Raw genomic sequence first — 22916 nt, forward strand, 5'->3', positions numbered from 1 at the left:
TAATCCCAGAACTTTGGGAGCCGAGGTGGGTGGATCACCCGAGGTCAGGAATTCAACACCAGCCTGGCCAACATAGTGAAACCCTGTCCCTACTATAAATACAAAAAAATTAGCTGGGCGTGGTGGTGCAGTTTTTTGCTCCCTGGAGGACTTTGTGTTAAGCTTCCTTCCTTGCAGCTAAGTGTTGCAGACATTTAAGCAGTTAGAAACTCTGCATATGAGCAGGAATCAAATCCAAAGTTGTAGGGCCAGAATGGTGGCTCATGCCTGTAATCCCAGCACCTTGGGAGGCCAAGGTGGGAGGATCACTGGAGGTCAGGAGTTTGAGACCAGCCTGGCCAACATGGTGAAACCTCATCTCTACTAAAAATACAAAAATCAGCAGGTCATGGTGGCGGGCGCCTGTGATCCTAGCTATCGGGAGGCTGAGGCATGAGAATGGCTTGAACCCGGGAAGTGGAAGTTGCAGTGAGCTGAGATTGTGCCACTACACTCCAACCTCCCCTCCAGGCTGGTCTCGAACTCCTGTGACCTCAGGTGATCCGCCCACCTCAGCCTCCCAAAGTGCTGGGGTTACAGGTGTGAGCCACCATGCCTGGCCAAGATGGTGTTTATGTTAAGCTATTGTGCAAAAAAAAAACTTTTGTAAAGAAAATATATCGCTGTATCTTAATTCCATATACTTTCCTGACTACTCTTCTACCATAATTGCAAAAATTCTGTGATTTCTCTGTATAACATACCCATCAAATCAGAGTGGGTATATTCAGTGGCCTGAAGGGGACTCAAGGTGAAGATTCTCCTCTACATCTGACTTTAGAAAAGACTTTCCACCTGCCTTGTGGTTCAGAAATCTAGTTTCACACAGTTCATTTCAAGTTAGAGGGAGGCATTCAGGATGTGTCTGGACTAGAGCAGCAGTTTCTGCACATGCTCCCCTCTGTCCTCATTAATTTGCTGATGCATAACTTAGGAAAAGTACACTAAAGGTCTGTTTTTCTTTTGCCCTCACACCAGAGAACCGGCTCATTAGGTCCCTCCACCAAGAGGTTTAGGTAGCATCAATACAAATGTTTTAAACTCACCATCTTTACTAAGCACTTTATACCACTGGGAGTCCCTCATAAAAATCTGGTGGCCGGGAGCGGTGGCTCATGCCTGTAATTCCAGCACTTTGCTGAGGTGGGTGGATCACCTGAGGTCAGGAGTTCAAGACCAGCCTGACCAACATGGTGAAACCTGTCTCTACTAAAAATACAAAAATTAGCTGGGCATGGTGTCAGGCAACTGTAATCCTAGGTACTCAGGAGGCTGAGGCAGGAGAATCACTTGAAACCAGGAGGCGGAGGTTGCAGTGAGCCGAGATGGCACCATTGCACTCCAGCCTGAGGGACAGAGTGAGACTCTGTCTCAAATCATCATCATCATCATCATCATCATCATCATCATCATCTAGCCAGCTTCACTACAATTATGTAGACCAGGAAAACACTGGAATCACAGTTGATAAAAATTAATGAATTCACTCAAAAACATTCAGAGTGCCATGTCCATTTGTGCCAGGTACTGTACTAAGTGCTGGGGCTACAAAATCCATCTCAAAGACACACCAAGATGAGGACTTTGTCCCCAGGGGACTTTCATTCCTCAAGGAGGAAGCGGATGCTGATGGGAAAACAAATGAGAGCCATGTGGGGATCTGTACGGCAGGGTGACAAGGAGAGGACAAAGCAGGAATGGGGGCTGGGTTAAGAAAGACTTGAGGAGACACTAACTTGCTTATCTTGAGTTTCTGTGTTCATCTTAAACAACAGAAAAAGGCATTTGCTTCATGGTGATGAAAAAATCAGAGCTAGCTGATATTGGAAACTAGCACTCATTTCGTATAAACAGAGCTGTACCCTTCAAACTAAGTCACAGTTACTTTCAAAGATTGGCACAAGGGTCTCAACACACCAAGTGTATGTTAGGGGCTGGGCTCCTTTGGAGTCAAATCTTCCTGGTAAACAAAGCTACACTGCAGAGTCATATTTGGCATATGTGACATATAGGCCCACTGCATTTCTTTCCAAAGGCAAGATGCCAAGGGAAGGTGCCAGTAATTTTATGACCAATATGACACCATTTTGTGGTGTTTGTAAGTTGAAACAATATATTTCCCTGCATTACACAAGTTTGTAAAAAACAAACAAAAAAAGAGGCCCCAGCTGTTGTTGATCGATGATGAATTGAATAGAGCCTAACCTTCCAGGCTTCTCACTTGCACAGGCCCTTCCAAGGTCCTGGGAGGGCCCCTGGAAATTTTGGTATTCATAATTTTTTTAATGTTTTTACTAGATAAGGCTCAGGCCCCACAAAATCCTGAAATCATCCCTGGGTTCCAATAGTTACAACCCAGTAAACCTCTTGAATGAAGCCTCTATGTTACTGACAAATACTGACTGACCAAATTAGCAGGGTGATAGGGTCAGTCTATTTTGAATCTGAAATCCATCTCAAAGACGGGCCAAGAGCTTATTAGTGGACTTAACTGGATTCTTCTGGCCCAAGCGCAGTAAAGTCAAACAACCATATCGAGGTTTTGCATTGGGGAAAGGAGGACATTTATTTGCAGGGCATCCAAGCAAGAAGGACCAGGCGGCTAACTATCAAAGTCCCTCACTGAATGGGGGCAATAATCATATCTCTTACAGATGAAATCATGAATGAAATGGTTTATGGAAAAGCAGCAATGGTTGATAATCCTAAATGTTAAGTATGTTTATATTTTTTCCCTGACTTTAAAGTGCTTCTCCTTCATTCCTATACACAGGTCTAGACTGATGGCTTATTTTTTAAAATTCTCTTAGTCACTTCATTGGTTCTAACAATAATTTTAGAAACTGGATGACTTTGCCATGTAGAAAGGCTATATTTATTCAGATAGAGTACACTCACATATTGGCTTGTCTATGGCACATCGATATCATGCCAAGAATGTAAGCACTAAGAGAGAATAAGAGGAAAATCCAGGCTTTATCCCTATTGAATTATTTATCCCACTATTAGAATATTAGTGAGGTAGGTGTGGCCACACTGATGGCAAATTGAGCTTCGGTCACAAACATGCCTTACTGTTCCCCCCAGTCTACTGACATCAGCTTCCTTTACACAGCAGTAGATGCACAAAAGTTTGCACAGTTGAGGTTATTGTCATCATGTTTTGGTATGTACTGGAATCCTGGCAGCTTCTTCTCTGATTCGGAGAGGCGCAAACATTAAAGACAAAAAGAACAACTCGAGTCTGTCCTTTGGGGTGATTTAGGGTGGCTGTTTAAATTTGTAGTGGTTGAAAAGTCTTGAGATTGTCACACCTAGCAACTCTTATACTTTTCTTCTCTCAGCTGCAGCTTGTTCTTTTCACCTGTGTAACAAGCTGTCTTCTCTTCTCACAGAGGCTTAGCATTTCTTCCTCTGCCCCATAGCATTTTTTCAATACTTAATTTACCAGGTGCTGTTTATGTTGTAGGCACCTAAGTACTTATACAAGTGAGATAACATGTCCGAAGTTCTTAGAACAGTGCTTGGCATATGGTAAATGCTCCATACATGTTACCTCCTATGATACCTCATTTTCATTTTTCCAACAACTCTTGCGATGCGGTTATTATTTCTATTTTGCAGATGAGGAAGTTGAAACTCAGAGACGCTAGGTAATTTGCTAAGGTTCACATGGCTAATAAGTGGCAGAACCACTTACAAGCTTTGCAAGTAATTTTCAATGCAGCTCTTAGTTCCCCTGTAATAGGAGCTGAATGATGACAATTTGGCTTTGTGTGCATTGTATCTTACTTTCTAACTTGAACAGGACCTGTAGAGCAGTGAGCTCCACTTCCCTCTGAGAATCCCACGCTTCTGGAGCTCCTGGCTGTACCAGCTCTGGGCATCCCCAGGGTTTATGCTCACCGGTCAGTGCTGGTGTGACATGATGGCTGAGCACCGGCACTGTGTCCAGCGCATTGCTAGGCACTAGACATGTGCTCTTTCATTTATTCCTCAAATTGCTTTGTGCTGTAAACGCTACCCAGAAAGCCTCATGTTCATTACTCAAGTCACTTCACCAGAAAGTGACAGAGCCAGAATTCAAACCCAGGTCTGCCAGATTCCAGGTCCCTTGCTTCTTCTGTTGTTCCTCATTGCAAGGGAGTCTTCTTCAAGGTTATTCTCAGGACTTTGATTAAGATACAGGCTCACACCTGGGCATGGTGGCTCATGCTGTAATCTCGGCACTTTGGGAGGCCAAGGTGGGTGGATCACTTGAGCTCAGAAGTTCGAGACCAGCCTGGCCAACATGGTGAAACCCTGTCTCTACTAAAAATACAAAAATTAACCAGGCATGGGGACGGTCATCTATGATCCCAGCTACTCTGAAGGCTGAGGCAGGAGAATCACTTGACTCCAGGAGGTGGAGGTTGCAGTGAGCCAAGATCACACCACTGCACTGCACTCCAGCCTGGGCAACAGAGTGAGACCTCATCTCAAAAAAAAAGAAAAAGAAAAAGGCCCACCGTTTCAGATTCTCTAGATTTTGCCCCTGAAAAAGCATTTACGTGATGCAGTCCGAGGTCTTGTATGGAGGAGCTTGGTGTGGGGAGATGTGTGGCTCACGAACCTATGTAGATGAATAAAGGAAAGAGGTTATTTTCTACCCAAGTACATCGTGCATATTGGGTGAGGGTCTAGGTCATCTGCCTATTTCTTTGACTACCTTCTTCCATGGAACCAGTTTTCCCTGACAGCCTTGGGATTCTAGCATAGATCATTTTGGAGTTTTTCATTTAAATTTATTTTCACGGCCTGCTTTGGACATTTTTTCAGCTAGAGCTGTTAGAATTTCAGTACATTTAAGACAGTGATGACATGCTCCAGTCCTTTCATCTCTGTCTCCTCAGTTAATAGAAAGGAAACATAGCCCATCTATCTGGACCTGTACAAAAGAATTTGGAGGGAAAAAAAAAATAGATGAACAACTTGAATTATGATGAGCAACTTGAATTATGGAGGATGCTAGAAATACTGTTTCCTCCACAGTCAGGGCTTCCTACCAACATAGTCGCTTTTAGGGTTTTTGACCTGAAAAGTTCTGTGGCATATTTTTTCTTTGCTATCCATTTTTTTTTCCTTGTAGTTCTTCCCCGCGTTCTATCCTTTATCTTCTAGAGACCTCAGTAGTTCCCATAGGAAGAGTGCTTTACGGAGTCTAATGGTGATTTCTTAGGTAAAAACAGGAAACGTTTTTTTCTTTTTTACCTACAAGCTCCATACCAAAAAATGAATGTAAACTTTTCATGCAGTTTTACACATTGAAAATGCAGGTTATTTAAATTCCATTCCATTTTTCAGAATTCTCAATCACAATCCTCTGACAACTGTTGAAGATCCGTATCTCTTTAAATTGCCAGCATTAAAATATCTGTAAGTACTATAGTACTCTCATGAGTCAAGAGATGATTTATGCTTTTTAAATTTTTCATCAAAGCTTAAGTATTTTGCATTTAGGCTAAAATGTCATAATTTAAATTTTAACTGGGTTATTGAAAAAAAGTTATTGGCGAAGAAAAAAATTAAGAGGATGTATAATGGTCAAGATGGCCAGCAGGGGAAGAGAACAGCATTGAAGAACCCATATAGATTTGGAACATGTAGACACATGGAGGAATATTATTTAACCAAGAAAGCAAAGGGGAAAAGGTGTTCATTATTCTAAAAGTAAAGAAAAGAGTAAAGAAGATGGTGAGTGCAATATGAAAATGAGAAGATAATGGTAAAAAGAAAAGTGTAGGTTCTGGTCTTGAGTATCATTAATTTGATGATGCAAATCAACTTTAATTTCTTTAATAAGAGCTCCCTGGAATTCTACAGCAAATAAACTCTTGAGCTGGCTTGTTTAATAGAGAAGCCAAAATTGAATTGTTAAGTACAGAATTTTTTATTGGGGTTCATATCATGAATTTTCGGCTTTCTTCTTCAGAGACATGGGAACAACGCTAGTCCCACTTACAACACTTAAGAACATTCTCATGATGACTGTTGAACTGGAAAAACTGTAAGTTATTTTTTTCCGAGATTTATTTTTACTTAGTTGGTTCTTCAGGTTTGTTTTATTATTTTCTTAAGTCAGGTTCATTGAGGTATAATTTTCATATAGTAACATTCACGCTTTTTAAGTGTACAGTTTGATGAGTCTGACAAATGTATAGTTACATAACCACCACCACATTCCCAATATAAAGCATTTCTGATGCCTCAAAAAGGCCCCTCCTGTCCCTTTGTAGGCAATCCCGTCCTCCATCAGCCCCTGTTAGCTACTAATCTGATTTCTGTTCCTATACTTTTGCCTTTTCCAGAATGTCTTATAAATGAAATCATATAGCATGTAGACTCTTGTGTTTGGCTCCTTTCACAAAGCCTAATTTTTTTTTTTTTTTTTTTTGAAACGGAATCTCACTCTGTCACCCAGGCTGCAGTGCAGCGGCATGACCTAGGCTCACTGCAACCTCCACCTCCCAGGTTCAAGTGGTTCTTCTGCCTCAGCCTTCCGAGTAGCTGGGATTACAGGTGCATGCCACCACGCCCGGCTAATTTTTGTATTTTTAGTAGAGACAAGGTTTCGCCATGTTGGCCAGGGTGGTTTCGAACTCCTGACCTCAAGTGATCCACCTGCCTCAGCCTCCCAAAGTGCTAGGATTACAGATAAGATCCACCTTCAGCAGAATTTTTTTTGAGATTATGCTACCATCCATGTTGTTGCACCTGTCACTACAGCTGGCCCTCCATATCTGCAGGTTCCTCATCCATAGATTCAACGAACCATGGATGGAGAATATTTGGAAAAAATAAAATATATAAAACAACAATACAACAATAAAAACAGTAGAAAATTTAAAATACAGTATAATTATGTACATACCACTTACACTGTATTAGGTACTTAGAGTATACCTGAGGCTGTATACAAACATTATGTCATTTCATAAAAAAGACCTCAGCATCTGTGGACTTTGGTATCTGCAGGGGGTCCTTGAGCCAATCGCCTGCAGACACCGAGGGACAACTGTTCCCTCCTTTTTATTGCTGAGTAGTATTCCGGTTGTGTGGAAATGCCATCTCTACTAAAAATGCACAAATTAGGCAGGTGTGGTGGCACATGCCTGTAATCCCAGCTACTCAGGAGGCTGAGGCACGAGAAGTGCTTGAACTTGAGAGGTGGAGGTTACAATGAGCCGAGATTGCACCACTGCACTCTAACCTGGGCGACAGAGTGGGACTCTGTCTAAAAAAAAAAGTAAGAAATAAAAATGTTTTCTGAAGAGCAGAAGTTTTTAATTTTGACCAGCTTTAAGTTAGCATTTTTTTCTGAAATGGCTTGTGATTTTTTGTTTCTTACCTAAGAAATCTTTAAGAACCTGTTGTCTAATCCAGTGTCTAAAAGATTTTCTCCTATGTCTTCTCCCAGAAATTATACACATTTAGGTCTATGATCCATTTTGAGTTAATTTGCATATATGATGTATCTTTTTTATTTTTTATTTTTTTGTAGAAATGAGGTCTCAGTATGTTGCCCAGGCTGGTCTTGGACTCCTGGTCTCAAGTGATCCTCCTGCCTCACCTCCCAGAGTGCTGAGATTACAGGCATGAGACACCGTGCCTGGCCTTCTTTGCAGTTTATATATATATATATATATATATAAACATCAGCCAGGTGTGGCGGCACATGCCTGTAGTCCCAGCTACTAGGGAACCTGAGTCAGGAGGATCACTTGAACCCAGGAGGTGGAGGTTGCAGTGAGCCAAGATGGCACCACTGCACTCCAGCTTGGGTGACAGAGCAAGACCCTGTCTAAAAAAAAAAAAAAAAAAAAAAATATATATATATATATATATATATATATATATATATATATATATGTATGTATGTATGTGTATATATGTATATATATGCCTGCAGGGCCCTGTTGTGAGTTTGTTACACAATTTACTGCAACTTCAGTTGTGCCGACAGCCCCCACAATATGGCAAGCTAAATAGAGACTCAGTTATGCTAGGGCTGGTTGAGGGCATTATGCAAGATTAGCATGGAAAGGGCCCTTCATTTAGCACTCTGCCCCGTTCATTTTTGTCAGTTCACTTTCTTACCTTCACCAGGTTGTCAGATCTCTTTTACTGCTCTAGCCTCACTTTCCTCAGCCTCCTGCAGCATCTTCCCCGTCAGCTGGATCCCTTCCTCTCTGGATGAAGTCCCCTTCATCGACTAGCTTTCTCACTTAGTTCTCTAAGATAGTGAGGATCTGTCTGCTTTTTTCTTGACCATTATTGGATAGGAAAAATGCTCTCATCCTCTGTAATGATTTGTCACCAAGGCCATAAAGACATTGAACTAACTGTCTTATGGGAGTTCATTATTGGAAGTCTTCAGGAGTTTACACATTTATGTACAAAGTAAGTAGGCCAGCTCATTTGAGTCATGGCTGATGTGTAATGATCTTTCATGTGTATTGAAAAATTATTCTCAAGTATACCTCAGGTCATTTACAGTCTCAAAGGTTTGTCAGTATACTTTAAAACAATCCTGGGAACAGTTCTAGATTGAAGGAGACTAAAGAATCATGTACTAAGTGTAATGTCTGATGTTTGATTGGATTCTGAATTTTTTAAGCCATGTTATGATTGGGACAATTGTGAAAATGTGTATACGGACCGCATAGTAGACAATGATAATATGAAGTTCCATTGAGTGATGATAGTCCTCTGGTTATGTCAGAGAATGCCTTGGTTCTTAGGGGCTGCACACTGAAGTCTTCAATGGTGAAGGGTCATTATGTCTGCAACTGACTCTCAAATGGTTTTGTCCAGAAAATGTATAGACATACACACACGGAAAGCAAATGTGGCAAAGTATTAGCAACTATTGATTCCAGATGAAAGTTATACAGGTGTTCATTATACCACTTGAAAATGTTTCCCAGCCATCCTAAGGCTTAAAGGAAAAAAAGAAAATGTTTAAAATAAAAAGTTGGGGGCAGAAAAAGAATAACAAAAATTTTGGGCTCATGCTTGTAATCCCAGCACTTTGGGAGGCCAAAGAGAGAGGGTTGCTTGAGCCCAGGAGTTCGAGACCAGCCTGGACAACATAGTGAAACCCCATTTCTGCAAAATATACAAAAATTAGCCAGGCGTGGTGGCACACACCTGTAGTTCTAGCTACTCAGGAGGCTGAGGTGGGAGGATCACGAGCACAGGAGGCAGAGGCTGCAGTGAGCCAAGACTGCACCACTGCACTCAGCCTGTGTAACAGAGCGAGACCCGGCCTCAAAAGAAACACCTTTGTGGCAGAGGTAAGGTTGCTATATAACAAAATGCTGGGTTACGGTTCTGGGTCCATTGCATATGAAGATCAGAGGCTTCCACTGGACCCAAAGGAATAATACTAGTCACTTGTGATTGTTCCTCTGTAGGTTTGAAAGATGTGTCAGGCCAACTTACTGGATGCAGTTTTAATCTAAAACTCTATACATTGTACCCCCAACTCATAGACTTCTTGTATCCATGAAACCCTCTTTTGTTTTCACAGTCTCAATATGGCCCCAATAAAGCCATCCTTTTGGAGGACTCAGAAAAGGCCCCCCATAACCTCTGCAACATAATAATTATAGTTAACTCTTATTGAGCACTCACTGTGCACCAGGCATTTTTCAGGTATTGATTCATTTGATCCTCAAAATTCATTAGAGGTAGGTACTATTATAATGACAAGGCCAAGGAACAGAGATTAAACAATTTGCCCAAATTCACATTATTAGCAGAGCTGAGATTGAAGCATAGTCTGGCTATGGAATCTGTATTCTTAATGAGCATGCTATACTGCCTAAGATTAACCTTTTACTTCAGTTACAGGGATTGTTTTTATCTCTCTGAAAGTGCCCCCAATAAGCCACAACAATAAATTAATCAATTGTCTCGGTTACCTCTTTTGCCCAAATTTACATATTGAAAAAAATTCAAACAAGCCAGAAAGATGAAAGTACAGAATCCAATCAAAGATCAGGCACTGATGTCATGTCTTCATTTCCTTTAATCTAAAACATGCCTCTACTTTCTTTGATCTTTCATGACATTGGCATTTTTTAAGAGTCAAAGATAGTTGTCTTGTAAATTGTCCCACAATCCGGATTTGTCTGTTTCCTCATGATGAAATTCAAGTTAAGCATTTTTGGGAAAAATACTGCATGGGTGATGTATCCTTCCTGCCTCGTAACCGCAGATGGCCTGTAATACTAAGTTTGATCACTTGACTAAGGTGATCTTCCAGATCTCTCCATTGTAATTATTTTGCTGGGTACAGTGGCTCCCACTTGTAATCCCAGCACTTTGGAAGGCCGAGGTGGGAGGATTGCTTGAGCCCAGGAGTTCTACACCAGCCTGAGCAACATGGGGAAACCCTGTCACTACTGAAAATACAAAAGTACAAAAAAAAAAAAAAAAATTAGCTGGGCATGGTGGTGCAAGCCTATACTCCCAGCTACTCGGGGGACTGAATTTGGAGGATCCCTTGAGCCCAGGGGGGTTGAGGCTGCAATGAGGTATAATTTTGCCACTGTATTTCAGCCTGGGTGACAAAATAAAAATAAAAATAAAAAATAATTTTCCCCTTGGTAATTAATAAATAATCTGTGGGTTGTTACTTTGAGTTCAGTGAAGATCCTGTTCTCAAATGTCTTTTCACCCAAATGTGCATCAGTGATAATCCTTGTCTGAATGAATTTGTATTACACTGACGGTTGCAAAGTGACACTTTTAAAAATTCTGTCATTCCTTCTACATTTACTAGCTTGCATTATTTCATTGAAGAAGAACTCCCCCTCTTTCTTTTTCAATATCACTCTTTGTGGATTCTTCTTTATATTAAATATGTTGTAACTTATTGTTGTTATTCTTTTGAATGCTCAAATTGTCCAGATTTGACCAATGTAATCTTTGTTATTTTTTAACTCCGCAATCCAGGTTAAACTAAGCTATTTTTCATGCCCAGAGTAATTTATAATATTTCCCACTCCCAACAGGAATTGAGAAAGGGACTCCAGAAGTTGGGGGCTTATTCAGACTTCTTAAAAGTCTACCTTCTTCCTCTGTACTTTCAGCCCAAAGTGAGACTTTTGAGTTGGGAAGAGATACTTCTGAATTAAACTACTAATCACTGTCACCAATTCTAATCCCAACCATCTTTATTCTAGGCATACCATACTCACTGCCATGCTTACCCTTCAGTTGGGCACCTTTGTCCTCCTTCCTATTGGCCTTCTGGTTCCTACCCAACTGTCCAGTCCATAGGCTTCAATGACACCTTTTTCCCACCCCTGTGGTAGCGTTGGCTGCCTCCTTTACCTACTCAAGTAACCGCTTTACCGCTAATTTATTGCTCTCTGTTTTCATCTATAGGATCTTACCTAGCCATATGGCCTGCTGCCTCTGCCAATTTAAAAACAGCATTGAGGCTGTCTGCAAGACAGTCAAGCTGCATTGCAACAGTGCATGTCTGACAAACACCACACACTGTCGTGAGTCCAAATTGCATGGTGATAAATTGTTACATTAAGTATTTGTTTTTAAACTTTTTATTTTTAGTGATGATAAAATTTTAAGCTAATGACATAATTGCTTTATTTTTATTTACTCATTCAGAGTTAAACTCCCTCAATTTCTGAACTACTCCCTTGCTGAGAGTCAGGTTCTCAGTTACTATTACAAAATTTAATAATAGAACTGTTCCATATACACAAAGGACCAAGACAAAGGAATGGGAAGGCTAGGGAATAACATTAACATCCACACACTGTGTACTGTGCTCTCTGCTTGATGCTTTGCCCACAGTGATAATTTCTTCCTATAGTGCAATGTAGTTTGTAAGCTGGTTTTAAATCCATGAGATCTCAAGTACTCTCTGCCTTATAGGACAGATGTAGATACGGTTTTGGTTTTTCTGTTTTTACACTTTTATAAGAGTACAAGTGATGCTGTTTTATTTGAAGCCTGAGAGCTTCTGGTTCCATAACCAGAAATTGCTACCTGGCTCTTCTAATGGAATGGAGGGCTTTTCCATTCTTAGACCATCCAACTCTGAACTTGCTCCGAATCTCAAACCTTTCTGTTCACAGAACAAACGCTCAAGGGCTTTCAAGAGTGTTTCTGTAGATTAGGTTTATTAGCATCAACTTCATGACTTCTAAAATGTGACTGCTTTCATGTCCAGATAGCTTGAATACAGGTATCTACCAGTGATACGGGGTGGATAATTAATAATGCTTGGTTACATAAAGTCAGTGTTGCTTATTTTTCAAAACTTTTTTTTTTTTTTTTTTTTACCGATTATGTTATTCCCTTCTCCCCAAGAAGTGGGCAGAAAAGCTTTGTTAACCTCCTTTTACAGATGAGGAAAAACAAGATCAGAGGTGCTAAGTGCTGTAGCCTAGTGCCAGGTCTTCTGGCCCCAATTCTGGGTTCTCCCCAAGCCCATGTTTCTTCCCCTTTCTCACAATCTTTACTTCTTCCTCTGACCCTCACCACCACCCAAAGTACTTTAATTCTGGAAAAGAAACCCAGCTGCACACTGGCACACCTGACCTTCATGCAGTCAGAAGCTTTGGATGATTCCCCATCCAAAATATTAGAGATGAAATGAAAGCAAAGTAGGCATCTGACAAAAGTTGCTTTTTCCCTTCTGCATTTTAGGACCTCAAGTAATGTTTATCCAGAAACTGCTATCATACCAGGGATTCATTGTGTATTTAACAACATAGGCATACAATCTGGCAAATTTGAAAAACTCTTAACATACACCCCAAATCCCTGCCCAAATTTAAGAACTAGGGTGGACACAGTGCGTTTTTCCATGTCGCATCTTCTGTGATGGGGCTACGATACGTGGGAGCAGAGAATGGGGAGGGTGGAGCGCATGCCAGATGAGGATCTATCAGCAATGGGGGGGGCCTCCACTTTAGCATCTCCACCCTGCTCCTCTCAGAGGACCGCCTTTCATTGCATTCAGCTGTGATGGTAGCACGAACACAGGTGCACCGAGGACGAGGAGAGCAGGAGCCTTGTGCTCTCTCTGCATCTGAGGCAGGACAGCACAGGGTACGGAGCAGTCTGTAGAGAGGTCAGCTCATCAGGGAAGCACTTGTCTTCCACCTTGGGCTTTGACTGAGCACTGGGCAATTGGCCTCTGGGAATCAACGAAATAATCCTAAACAGAGTTACTCTATGTCACACTATGGAATGTTCCAAGTAGGTGGCCGTGTTTTCAAAAGATGTATTTTCTCCTTTTGTTGTTGCCATTTCATAGGTTTAGGATTGGGTGTGTGTTTCTCCTCTCTGAATGGCACTCGAATGTTTGCTGACTCCTACTCTGTGTGACTGGGGTGTACAGCTATGGACTGATGCATCCCATCCCATCATTTTTCATGATCAAAGCAGTCTCTTCTTTTTTGACAGCTGAAGAAGCATCTGTAGGGAATCCAGAAGAAGCGTTCATGAAGGTGTTACAAGCCCGGAAGAATTACACAAGCACTGAGCTGATTGTTGAGCCGGAGGAGCCCTCAGACAGCAGTGGCATCAACTTGTCAGCCTTTGGGAGTGAGCAGCTAGACACCAATGACGAGAGTGATGTTAGTACACTAAGTTACATCTTGCCTTATTTCTCAGCGGTAAACCTAGATGTGAAATCACTGTTAATACCAGTCATTAAACTGCCAACCACAGGAAACAGCCTGGCAAAGATTGAAACTGTAGGCCAAAACCGGCAGAGAGTGAATAGAGTCCTCATGGGCCCAAGGAGCATCCAGAAAAGGCACTTCAAAGAGGTAGGAAGGCAGAGCATCAGGAGGGAACAGGGTGCCCAGGCATCTGTGGAGAACGCTGCCGAAGAAAAAAGGCTCGGGAGTCCAGCCCCAAGGGAGCTGGAACAGCCTCACACACAGCAGGGGCCTGAGAAGTTAGCGGGAAAGGCCGTCTACAAGGTCAAAAAGAGTCCAAAGGTCAGAAAGAAAAGTTATCTGAATAGACTGATGCTCGCAAACAGGCTTCCATTCTCTGCAGCAAAGAGCCTCATAAGTTCCCCTTCACAAGGGGCTTTTTCATCCTTAGGAGACCTGAGTCCTCAAGAAAACCCTTTTCTGGAAGTATCTGCTCCTTCAGAACATTTTATAGAAAACAGTAATACAAAAGACACAATTTCAAAGGCAAGAAATGCCTTTGAAGAAAATGTTCTTATGGAAAACACTAACATGCCAGAAGGAACCATCTCTGAAAACACAAACTACAATCATCCTCCTGAGGCAGATTCCGCTGGGACTGCATTCAACTTAGGGCCAACTGTTAAACAAACTGAGACAAAATGGGAATACAACAACGTGGGCACTGACCTGTCCCCCGAGCCCAAAAGCTTCCATTACCCATTGCTCTCATCCCCAGGTGATCAGTTGGAAATTCAGCTAACCCAGCAGCTACAGTCCCTTATCCCCAACAACAATGTGAGAAGGCTCATTGCTCATGTTATCCGGACCTTGAAGATGGACTGCTCTGGGGCCCATGTGCAAGTGACCTGTGCCAAGCTCATCTCCAGGACAGGCCACCTGATGAAGCTTCTCAGTGGGCAGCAGGAAGTAAAGGCATCCAACATACAATGGGATACGGACCAATGGAAGACTGAGAACTACATTAATGAGAGCACAGAAGCCCAGAGTGAACAGAAAGAGAAGTCGCTTGAGGTGAGGACCACACAGAAACATGAGACTCAGATTTCCCATCATTTAGCATATCCCAGGAAAGTGCCCACACAGAAGAATCTGGGACTCCCAGGCCATAGCTTATCTTGGCCATGTAACTTTGGTCATGACAGTGATCTCCCACTTTGCTCATGTAGAGAGTGAAATATAGATTAGGGCACAAGATGAACTGTAGGCCGGGGGTGGTAGCTCACGCCTGTAATCTCAGCACTTTGGGAGGCCAAGGTGGGTGGATTACTTGAAGTCAGGAGTTTGAGACCAGCTTGGCCAACATAGTGAAAGCCTGTCTCCACAAAAAATAAAAAAATTAGCTGGGTTGATGACACGTGCCTCTAGTCCCAGCTACTTGGGAGGCTGAGGTGGGAGGATCACCTGAGCCCAGGGAGGTCGAGTCTAGTGAACGGTGATTGCACCACTGTACCCCAGCCTGGGTGATAGAGTGAGACCCTCTTTCAAAAAAATAAAAAAGAACCTGTAAGCTACTCACCTGGAATACTGGGGTTGTGAATAGTTAGCTCTCATTCTGGTGTTTTTGTTTTTTTTTTTTTTTTTTAGCTCACAAAAGAAGTTCCAGGATATGGCTATACCACCAAACTCATCGTGGCATTAATTCTGACTGGAATACTAACTATTTTGATTATACTTTTCTGCCTCATTGTGGTAAGGACAATAATTAATTCAGGTTTTCAGAATGCAGTCCTGTCTTTGTGTGGATTCAGAGCTCACAAACTGAAAACCAAAGCCACTTTCCCACCTGCTGCTACTTGACATACTTCTTCAGTCATTTAAGGCTGAGGTGTATGCTTTGTTCTTTTACTGCAGTGTATATTTCAGGATTTTTAAAGGATCCTCGCTTCCAGATCTCTGTGAATTAAAACCAAGTTAATCCCACTAGACTATTTTAAGAAGTCGATATAATAGCAAAATTTCTCCCACCCAAAACTATGTCAACAATTGGATGTACGCATCAAGTCACCCTTACTCTGCCACTAATTTATTTCCTTGTTGCTGAAATGATGAGAGAGGTATAATCTCCACCCTCAAGGAGTTGTCATCACCCTGGAGAGGAAGGAGAGAGCCAAAAGACAGAAGTATTGTCTTGTAGACTTATTAGATTTACACAGTATCGTCCTCCAGTGTGTAAGGCATTGTCTAAATAGGTCCAGTTAAAGCACTACAGAGTAGCCATCTTTTACAAAAATTGTTGGCCACATTTTTAAGTTCACAGGCGAGGGGGAACGTCTCATACTCTAGCCCTCCTGAGCCTAGACCCTCTGTGAGATGTGTCACCATTTCTTGGACACCATGTGAGACATTCCCCCTCAGAGTAGAGATGCTCAGCTTGCATCAACTTATCTAAAGCCTACATCTGGCTACCCTGGGGCAAGTCCTGTTTACAGTGCCCATTCCTGGAGCTTGCCTCTGTCTTTTGTTCGATTACATGATGTATTACTTTTCCCAACAGGCCAGTGCTAGCATATTGGAAGAGTGATTTAATAAAGCTGGCAACCTGGACGCTATGCCACCAGTCCAACCTTATTTGCCTCATTTACCATTTCCATTATTGTGGCAGCCCTCCATTCCAGCCACAGCAGCCCCTCACCATACCCCAGTCACACCACCCGCATTTCTGCTTTTGTCTGTGTGTTTGTCCATCTAAAATGCCCTTATTTCACTCTGCCTGTGGGAGTCCTATGCATCTCTCAAAAGCCAACTCAAGTCCATCTTTCTTCTTGACACCTTCCCTGAATATTCCAGCCCTGCTGAGCCTAGTCCCTTTGTGAGATTTGTCACCATTTCTTGGACACCATATGAGAGACTTCAGAGGCTGAAGTGGGAGGATCGCTTGAGCCTGGGAGGTCGAGGATGCAGTGAGCTGTGGTCGTACCACTGCACTCTAGCCTGGGCAACACAGCGAGGCCCTGTCTTAAAAACAGCCACCACCAAAAACTATCTTGGGATTTGAATAGGATTATGTTAAATTTGTGGATTAATTTGAGAATTTACATCTGTACGACATTCTAGGAACGTGCTATCTCATGTCATGTATTCATTTCTTGTTAATGTCCTTCAGAAGAGCTTTAGTGTTTCCATATATAGATCTTATACATCTTTTGTTAGATAAAAGATCTTTGTATTTTTGTTCCTAAATACTTCATACATTTGTATTGCCATTGTAAATGGGATCTTTCTTCCATTTTCTAATTAGTTATTGCTGGTACATGGGAAAAGTATTTGAGGTTTGTGTGCTGACTTCTTGATTTTGTAGATAGCCACTGTATTGAATTCTCATTACTTCCAGTAAAATCTTAGTTGATTCTCTTAGGCTTCTTTGGCTAACATTTATCATTTAATATGCAAATAATGATAGTTTTGTCTCTTCCTTTCCAATACTTCTACTCTTTCCTTCCTTTCCCCTTTCCTTTTTCCTTTCCTTTTTTTTCCCCTTCTCAGGGCCTTGTTGTCACCCAGGCTGGAGAGCAATGGTGTGATCTAGCTCACTGTAACATCAAACTCCTGGGCTTAAGGGATCCTCCTGCCTCAGCTTCCTGAGTGGCTGGGACTACAGGCAGGCAGCTAATTTAAAAAATGTGTTTGTAGAGACAAGTTCTTGCTATGTTGCCCAGGCTGGTTTTCCTGCCACTTCAGAGGAAAGACTCAGGTTTCCTTTTTCTCCTACTTCTAAGAGTTTTTATTAGGAATTATCTGTTGAATGTTATCTAAAACAGTCAATAAAATGTATTAAGTGCCAGCTGCATGCAAAACCGTAAGTTAGATACAGTCAGCCCTCTTCATCAGCAGGTCCACATCTTCAGATTCAACTAGATCAGGCTGAATATTTGAAGAAAAAAAAACCAATAAAAATACAAATAGAAAGTACAATATAACAACGGTCACCACTGTACAATATGTATACATTTTATTAGTGATGACTTAAATTACATGGGGCCAGGCATGGTGGCTCACACTTGTAATCCCAACACATTGGGAGGCCAACCTGGGCAGCATAGTGAGACCTTGTCTTTATTAAAAATTAAAAAAAAAAAAAAATAGCCAGATGTGGTAGTATGCACCTGTAGTCTCAGCTACTCAAGAGGCTGAGGTGAGTGGATCACTGGAGCCCAGGAGGTTGAGGCTACAGTGAGCTGTGATCGTGACACCGCACTCCAGCCTGAGCAACAGAGGATGGCACTGCACTCCAGCCTGAGCAACAGAGGGCAATCCTGTCGCTAAGTAAATAAAGTATAGGGGGGATGTGTGTTGGTTATAAGCAAATACTACGCCATTATATGTAAGGGATTGAGCATCCACAGATTCTGGTATGGTGTGGGGGCGGTATCCTACAAACAATCCCCCGCAAGATAGCTAGGATGACTGAACTATGGAAGAATCAAAGCAGTGTTACACAGCATACAATTCCTGTCTTCAAAAAAGTTACCTCATCAGGTAGATGAGACTTATAATGAATAAAAGGAATCAATACAGATTTGGAGATGGTGGTTGTTGTCATAGATAATCTTAATTGCGTTTTCTTCTAAAACAGATGTGTTGTCACCGAAAATCATTACAAGAAGATGAAGAAGGATTCTCAAGGTAAATATTAGTCTGGTGATTTTTTTTTTCTTTTCTTTTGAGACAGAGTTTCCCTCTTGTTGCCAGGCTGGAGTGCAATGACGCGATCTCGGCTCACGGCAACCTCCACTTCCCAGGTTCAAGTGATTCTCCTGCCTCAGCCTCCCGAGTAGCTGGGATTACACGCATGCACCAGCACTAGTCTCGCGACATTTTAATTAGAATTTTAGAATTAGAGGAGGGCTTAGTACTCTGCCCTCATTTTTCAGTGAGGAAACTGCCCAAGACAGGACAAATACTTACTTACCCTAATGTTTAGCCTGGCTCCAGTGAAATTAGCTCCCCAGCCAAAGCTGAGCTGGATGGAAATAACAAGGACACACCTGCTGTCCCCAGCCCTTTCGGGAGGTGGGGAGGGATAGGAAGGAGAAAGGTTTTGGTGCCTATTGCTGCTGATGGTGGGCATCAGGCCAGGCCAGGGGCCTTCTTGGAGGCTCTGGGAAAGGGGAAGGGAAGGCCACCGGGTGTGAGAGAGAGGGCACTTGTCTCCTTCAAGGCTGATGGAAGGTAGGATATGTGAGTCCTTCCTCTTAAGTGGCAGGAAACAGTATTTTCTCTTTTATTTCTTTTTTTCCCCTGGATCCTAGAACTGAGGAAACACTATTTTCTCATCTTACTGCTTTTTGCGCCCCCACTCTATTCCTTTTACGCAAACCTCACAGAATTTTAACCAGAAAGGCCAGGCAGGACGGCTCACGCCTGTAATCACAGCACTTTGGAATCACTTGAGGTTAGGAGCTCGTGACCAACCTGACCAAGATGGTGAAACCCCATCTCTACTAAAAATACTAAATTAGCTGGGTGTGGTGGCGCAGGCGTGTAATCCCAGCTACTTGGGAGGCTGAGGCAGGAGAACTGCTTGAACCCAGGAGGCGCAGGTTGCAGGGAGCCAAGATAGCACCATTGCACTCCAGCCTGGGGAACGAGCCAAACTGTCTCAAATAAAAAAAACAACAAAAAAGAATTTTAACTACGGAGAACTTAGTAGTTTGTCCTTTTATGACAGGAAAACTGAGAAGGAGAAAGGGAGAGTGTCTTACCCCATGGTCACACAGTGCACTCTGCCTTTTCCTATTTTATTCAAATTCAAAAATAACATGTTGTGCTTTAAGCTGATTTCGCAGCTCACTCACTCATCAGCGACAGCCAGCCGTATGAAGACTGTGAGATAGAGAACTTGGCTAGCTGCACTCAGGCATTTGCTTGAGGTGATCCAACTTATAGAATAAAGTATCTAGAAAAGGAAGAACCACTTCATCTCCCACCCCCCGTCAAATGATGCCTGTGAGACTAAGTCCGAAGGGGACTGATATAAAATGCTTCTGCCCAGCATGGTTGTGCAGTTTGTTCACTGCACAAGGGCACTTGGCCAAGGGGATGAGTGGGAATGAACATCCTGCCCCTGCTCCATGCTGAGCCACATACAAAGTCCCCCCAGTATATTGTGGGGCCCTTCTGGGGAGACATGGAGAGCTTCTGAAAGTCCCACATGCATGGAATTATTTTCAAGACCCCAGGTATGTGGTCTGTGGTGGTTCTTCTCACTGTGATTATGGACTGAGATACTCATTTAGTCCTAATAAGACCAGAGAAGTACATTGTGAGATATGTGGGAAACGGCTGCATCACTCACTGTCTTGTGCATGTGTCTCCCCAGGGGCATTTTCAGATTTCTGCCACAGAGGAGATGCTCTTCGCAAAGGGAGAGTCAGGTACATTGGAGGATTCATTGCTGTGGCCAGGGAAAGCAGAGGACATGCAAAATTAATATTTCCCTTTCTATCTTCTAGGATGAACTTTTCTTATTCCGACAGCCGCTCTGGCTGAAAGATATGTATAAACCTCTCAGTGCCACAAGATTAAATAATCACATATGGAAGCTGCACAAGAAGTCATCTAATGAGGACGAGATCCTCAACAGGGACCCTGGGTAAATGACGGGACCCTCACAGTTCCCATCTAAAATGAGGAGGGGGTGAGAAGCTTAATTGCTCCTTTCAAGAATGAAAACCTTGGCATTGTTATTCTTATCCCAGGGACAGCGAAGCCCCCAGCGGAGGAGGAGGAGAGTGAAGCCCTGCCATAGGAGGAGAACCCAGCCCGCCTCAGGCCTCCTGCAAAAACACACAGCATAAACAACGGCCATCATAAAAGCAGGACTGAAGCCAGTGGCCCACGCATCCACAGAGGCAGTGGGCAGAGCAAGCACAGGGCCATCATTTCCTCCCTTGTTTCCCAGTCTAATTAGTCACCCAGACCTGAAAACATATCCTCAGGGGGTGGAGATTTTACAATTACCATTGTTTTTGGTGCCCTCTCCCTTGGTTCATCAAGCACCAGTCATATACCACTTACTTGAACTCCTGCCCACAGGGGACCTCCCGTCTCCTGGCCCCTATCATAGGATCACTGGGCCTACCTGCACTGTGGGGCTAAGCCCTGTCTTTTTCCCAAGCCCTCAAGCACACGCATGAATGTTCATCCAGACTTGGTAGGGGGCTTTTCACCCTTACAAGATGGCAAAAGATTCACATTGCTTTTTTTAAAATTTGTTTTTCTTTTTAAATATCCCAACCGTTGGATAGCAGGGAGGTGCTGGAGGGGTAGGGTCAAGAAGAGTGTATGAGAACAGTAATTTCCCAAGACTGCCCTCTGCGGGACTGTATTTCAGAAAACATACTGGTGGGGCTACCTCTCCATTCACATGTACTGCCCTAGCCTCTCCCCATCCCCGGCTGATGCACTTCCATATCTGCACTGTTCCATAACAGCAGTAGCATGTTGCAGAAGGCGCAAGGATTCCTCCACTCCATCTTCAAAGAAAAAGTCGCTAATAAATCACATTTGGTATGTTAGTGAACGTTAAACACATTAGTGAGCAAAAGAAAATAGGAATGAACAAGAATTGGTCATCTACCTAACTGAACACAAATGAACTCTGGCAGTTCAGTAATAGGAGGTAAAGAACCGCGCTAATTGCAGAACAGCAGCCCCCCTACCTTCCCAGGAGCAGTGTGACTGGGAAGCAGCCCCGTGTGTGTGCTGGTGCAGGTTCTAAGCAAAGTGATATGCCCATCAGTTCTGATGAGTTTGCTGATGCTAGACATATGACGTCTGTTCTCTTGCTGCCTGCCCCAGTTATCTCCCAAAGTTCTTTACTGAGAATGAAAAGCATCTTTCTCTGTGTGGTGACTTCAGTAGGCCAACAAATATTTGAGTTTAAAGCACAAGACTAAACAGTCATAGGCAGAGCAGCGTTACCATTTACAATTTGCATACTTGATGCTAAACCGTGGGTTAGGCATTTTACAGTCATATCATCTAGCCCAGCAAGTCATGGAAGCATAGTTGTTAAAATCATCTGACACTTTTGGAGGCCGAGGTGGGCGGATCACGAGGTCAGGAGATCGAGACCATCCTGGCTAACATGGTGAAACCCTGTCTGCACTAAAAATACAAAAAAATTAGCCGGACGTGGTGGCAGGAGCCTGTAGTCCCAGCTACTCGGGAAGCTGAGGCAGGAGGACGGTGTGAACCTGGAAGGTGGAGCTTGCAGTGAGCTGAGATCACGCCACTGCACTCCAGCCTGGACAAAGAATGAGACTCCATCATCTCAAAAAAAAAAAAAAAAATTATCTGACAGATACGGATACAGGGCTCGAAGAACGTAGGTGACCTGCCCAAAGTGCCCAAAGCCTCACATCCAAAGCGACAAATTAGGGTTTTAAGCTAGCACTGTTAGACTTCAAAGCCTCTTAACCATTCTACTGCCCTGCTGTAGGGCATAGGGAGATGGGGGGATAAGCCATGGTTGCCATCAAAGAGTTAATATAACAATAACATGCGGATGGTGAGGATGATGGCAGCTGCTGTTTATTGGTACCAGCTGTGGTCCAGGTACAGCGCTAAGCACTTTAATTACACTGTTAAGTCATCAGGACAGAAGCTCCCCACACCAGCTCTAATAGGGGTGAGTGTTGGACATAAGCAGGGAGCTGACAAGAAGCCAAGACAAGGCCGGGTGCAGTGACTCATGCTTGTAATCCCAGCACTTTGGGAGGCTGAGGTAGGTGGACCACCTGAGGCAGGAGTTCAAGACCACCCCGGCCAACATGGCAAAACCCTGTCTCTACTAAAAATTACAAAAATTAGCTCGGGGTGGTGATGCATGCCTGTAATCCCAGTTACTCAGGAAGCTGAGGGAGGGAGAATTGCCTGAACCTGGGAGGCGGAGCTTGCAGTGAACTTATAATGGGCCACTGCACACTAGCCTGGGCAACAGAGTGAGATTCCATCTCAAAAAAAAAAAAAAAAGCCAACACTAGAGATCCTTGCACTGCTGGGCTCCCAAAGTCTGGATTCCAAGCACCTCCAGGTTTCTATTTTGGCATATTTACATAATTTCACATTTCGATGCTTATAATTTCTATAACAAGAAAATTTTATGCATCTCAAATGTGTACT

The 22916-nt window shown here is 43.0% G+C and overlaps 1 protein-coding gene and 1 long non-coding RNA gene across 2 annotated transcripts in view; one reads left to right on the forward strand and one right to left on the reverse strand.

The window, feature by feature from the left end:
- Positions 1-21307, forward strand: part of LOC115934626 (leucine-rich repeat-containing protein 37A) — a 63042-nt gene extending 41735 nt beyond the window's left edge. Inside the window, 10 exon segments of the mRNA XM_063705774.1 lie at positions 5383-5454; positions 6011-6085; positions 11476-11594; positions 13528-14801; positions 15375-15479; positions 18364-18413; positions 20110-20164; positions 20243-20382; positions 20489-20507; positions 20509-21307. Coding sequence (XP_063561844.1) covers positions 5383-5454; positions 6011-6085; positions 11476-11594; positions 13528-14801; positions 15375-15479; positions 18364-18413; positions 20110-20164; positions 20243-20382; positions 20489-20507; positions 20509-20538 — 1939 coding nt within the window. The 3' untranslated portion in view covers positions 20539-21307.
- LOC134758431 (uncharacterized) lies at positions 1399-20187 on the reverse strand. The gene is made up of 2 exons (XR_010133605.1): positions 20086-20187; positions 1399-4651 (listed from the first exon to the last, which is right to left on the reverse strand). It is a non-coding gene; the product is annotated as an uncharacterized lncRNA (long non-coding RNA).
- Positions 21308-22916: the final 1609 nt, after the last annotated feature.

Source organism: Gorilla gorilla, chromosome 4 (assembly GCF_029281585.2).
Source record: "Gorilla gorilla gorilla isolate KB3781 chromosome 4, NHGRI_mGorGor1-v2.1_pri, whole genome shotgun sequence".
In the NCBI taxonomy this organism is placed as follows: Eukaryota; Metazoa; Chordata; class Mammalia; order Primates; family Hominidae; genus Gorilla; species Gorilla gorilla.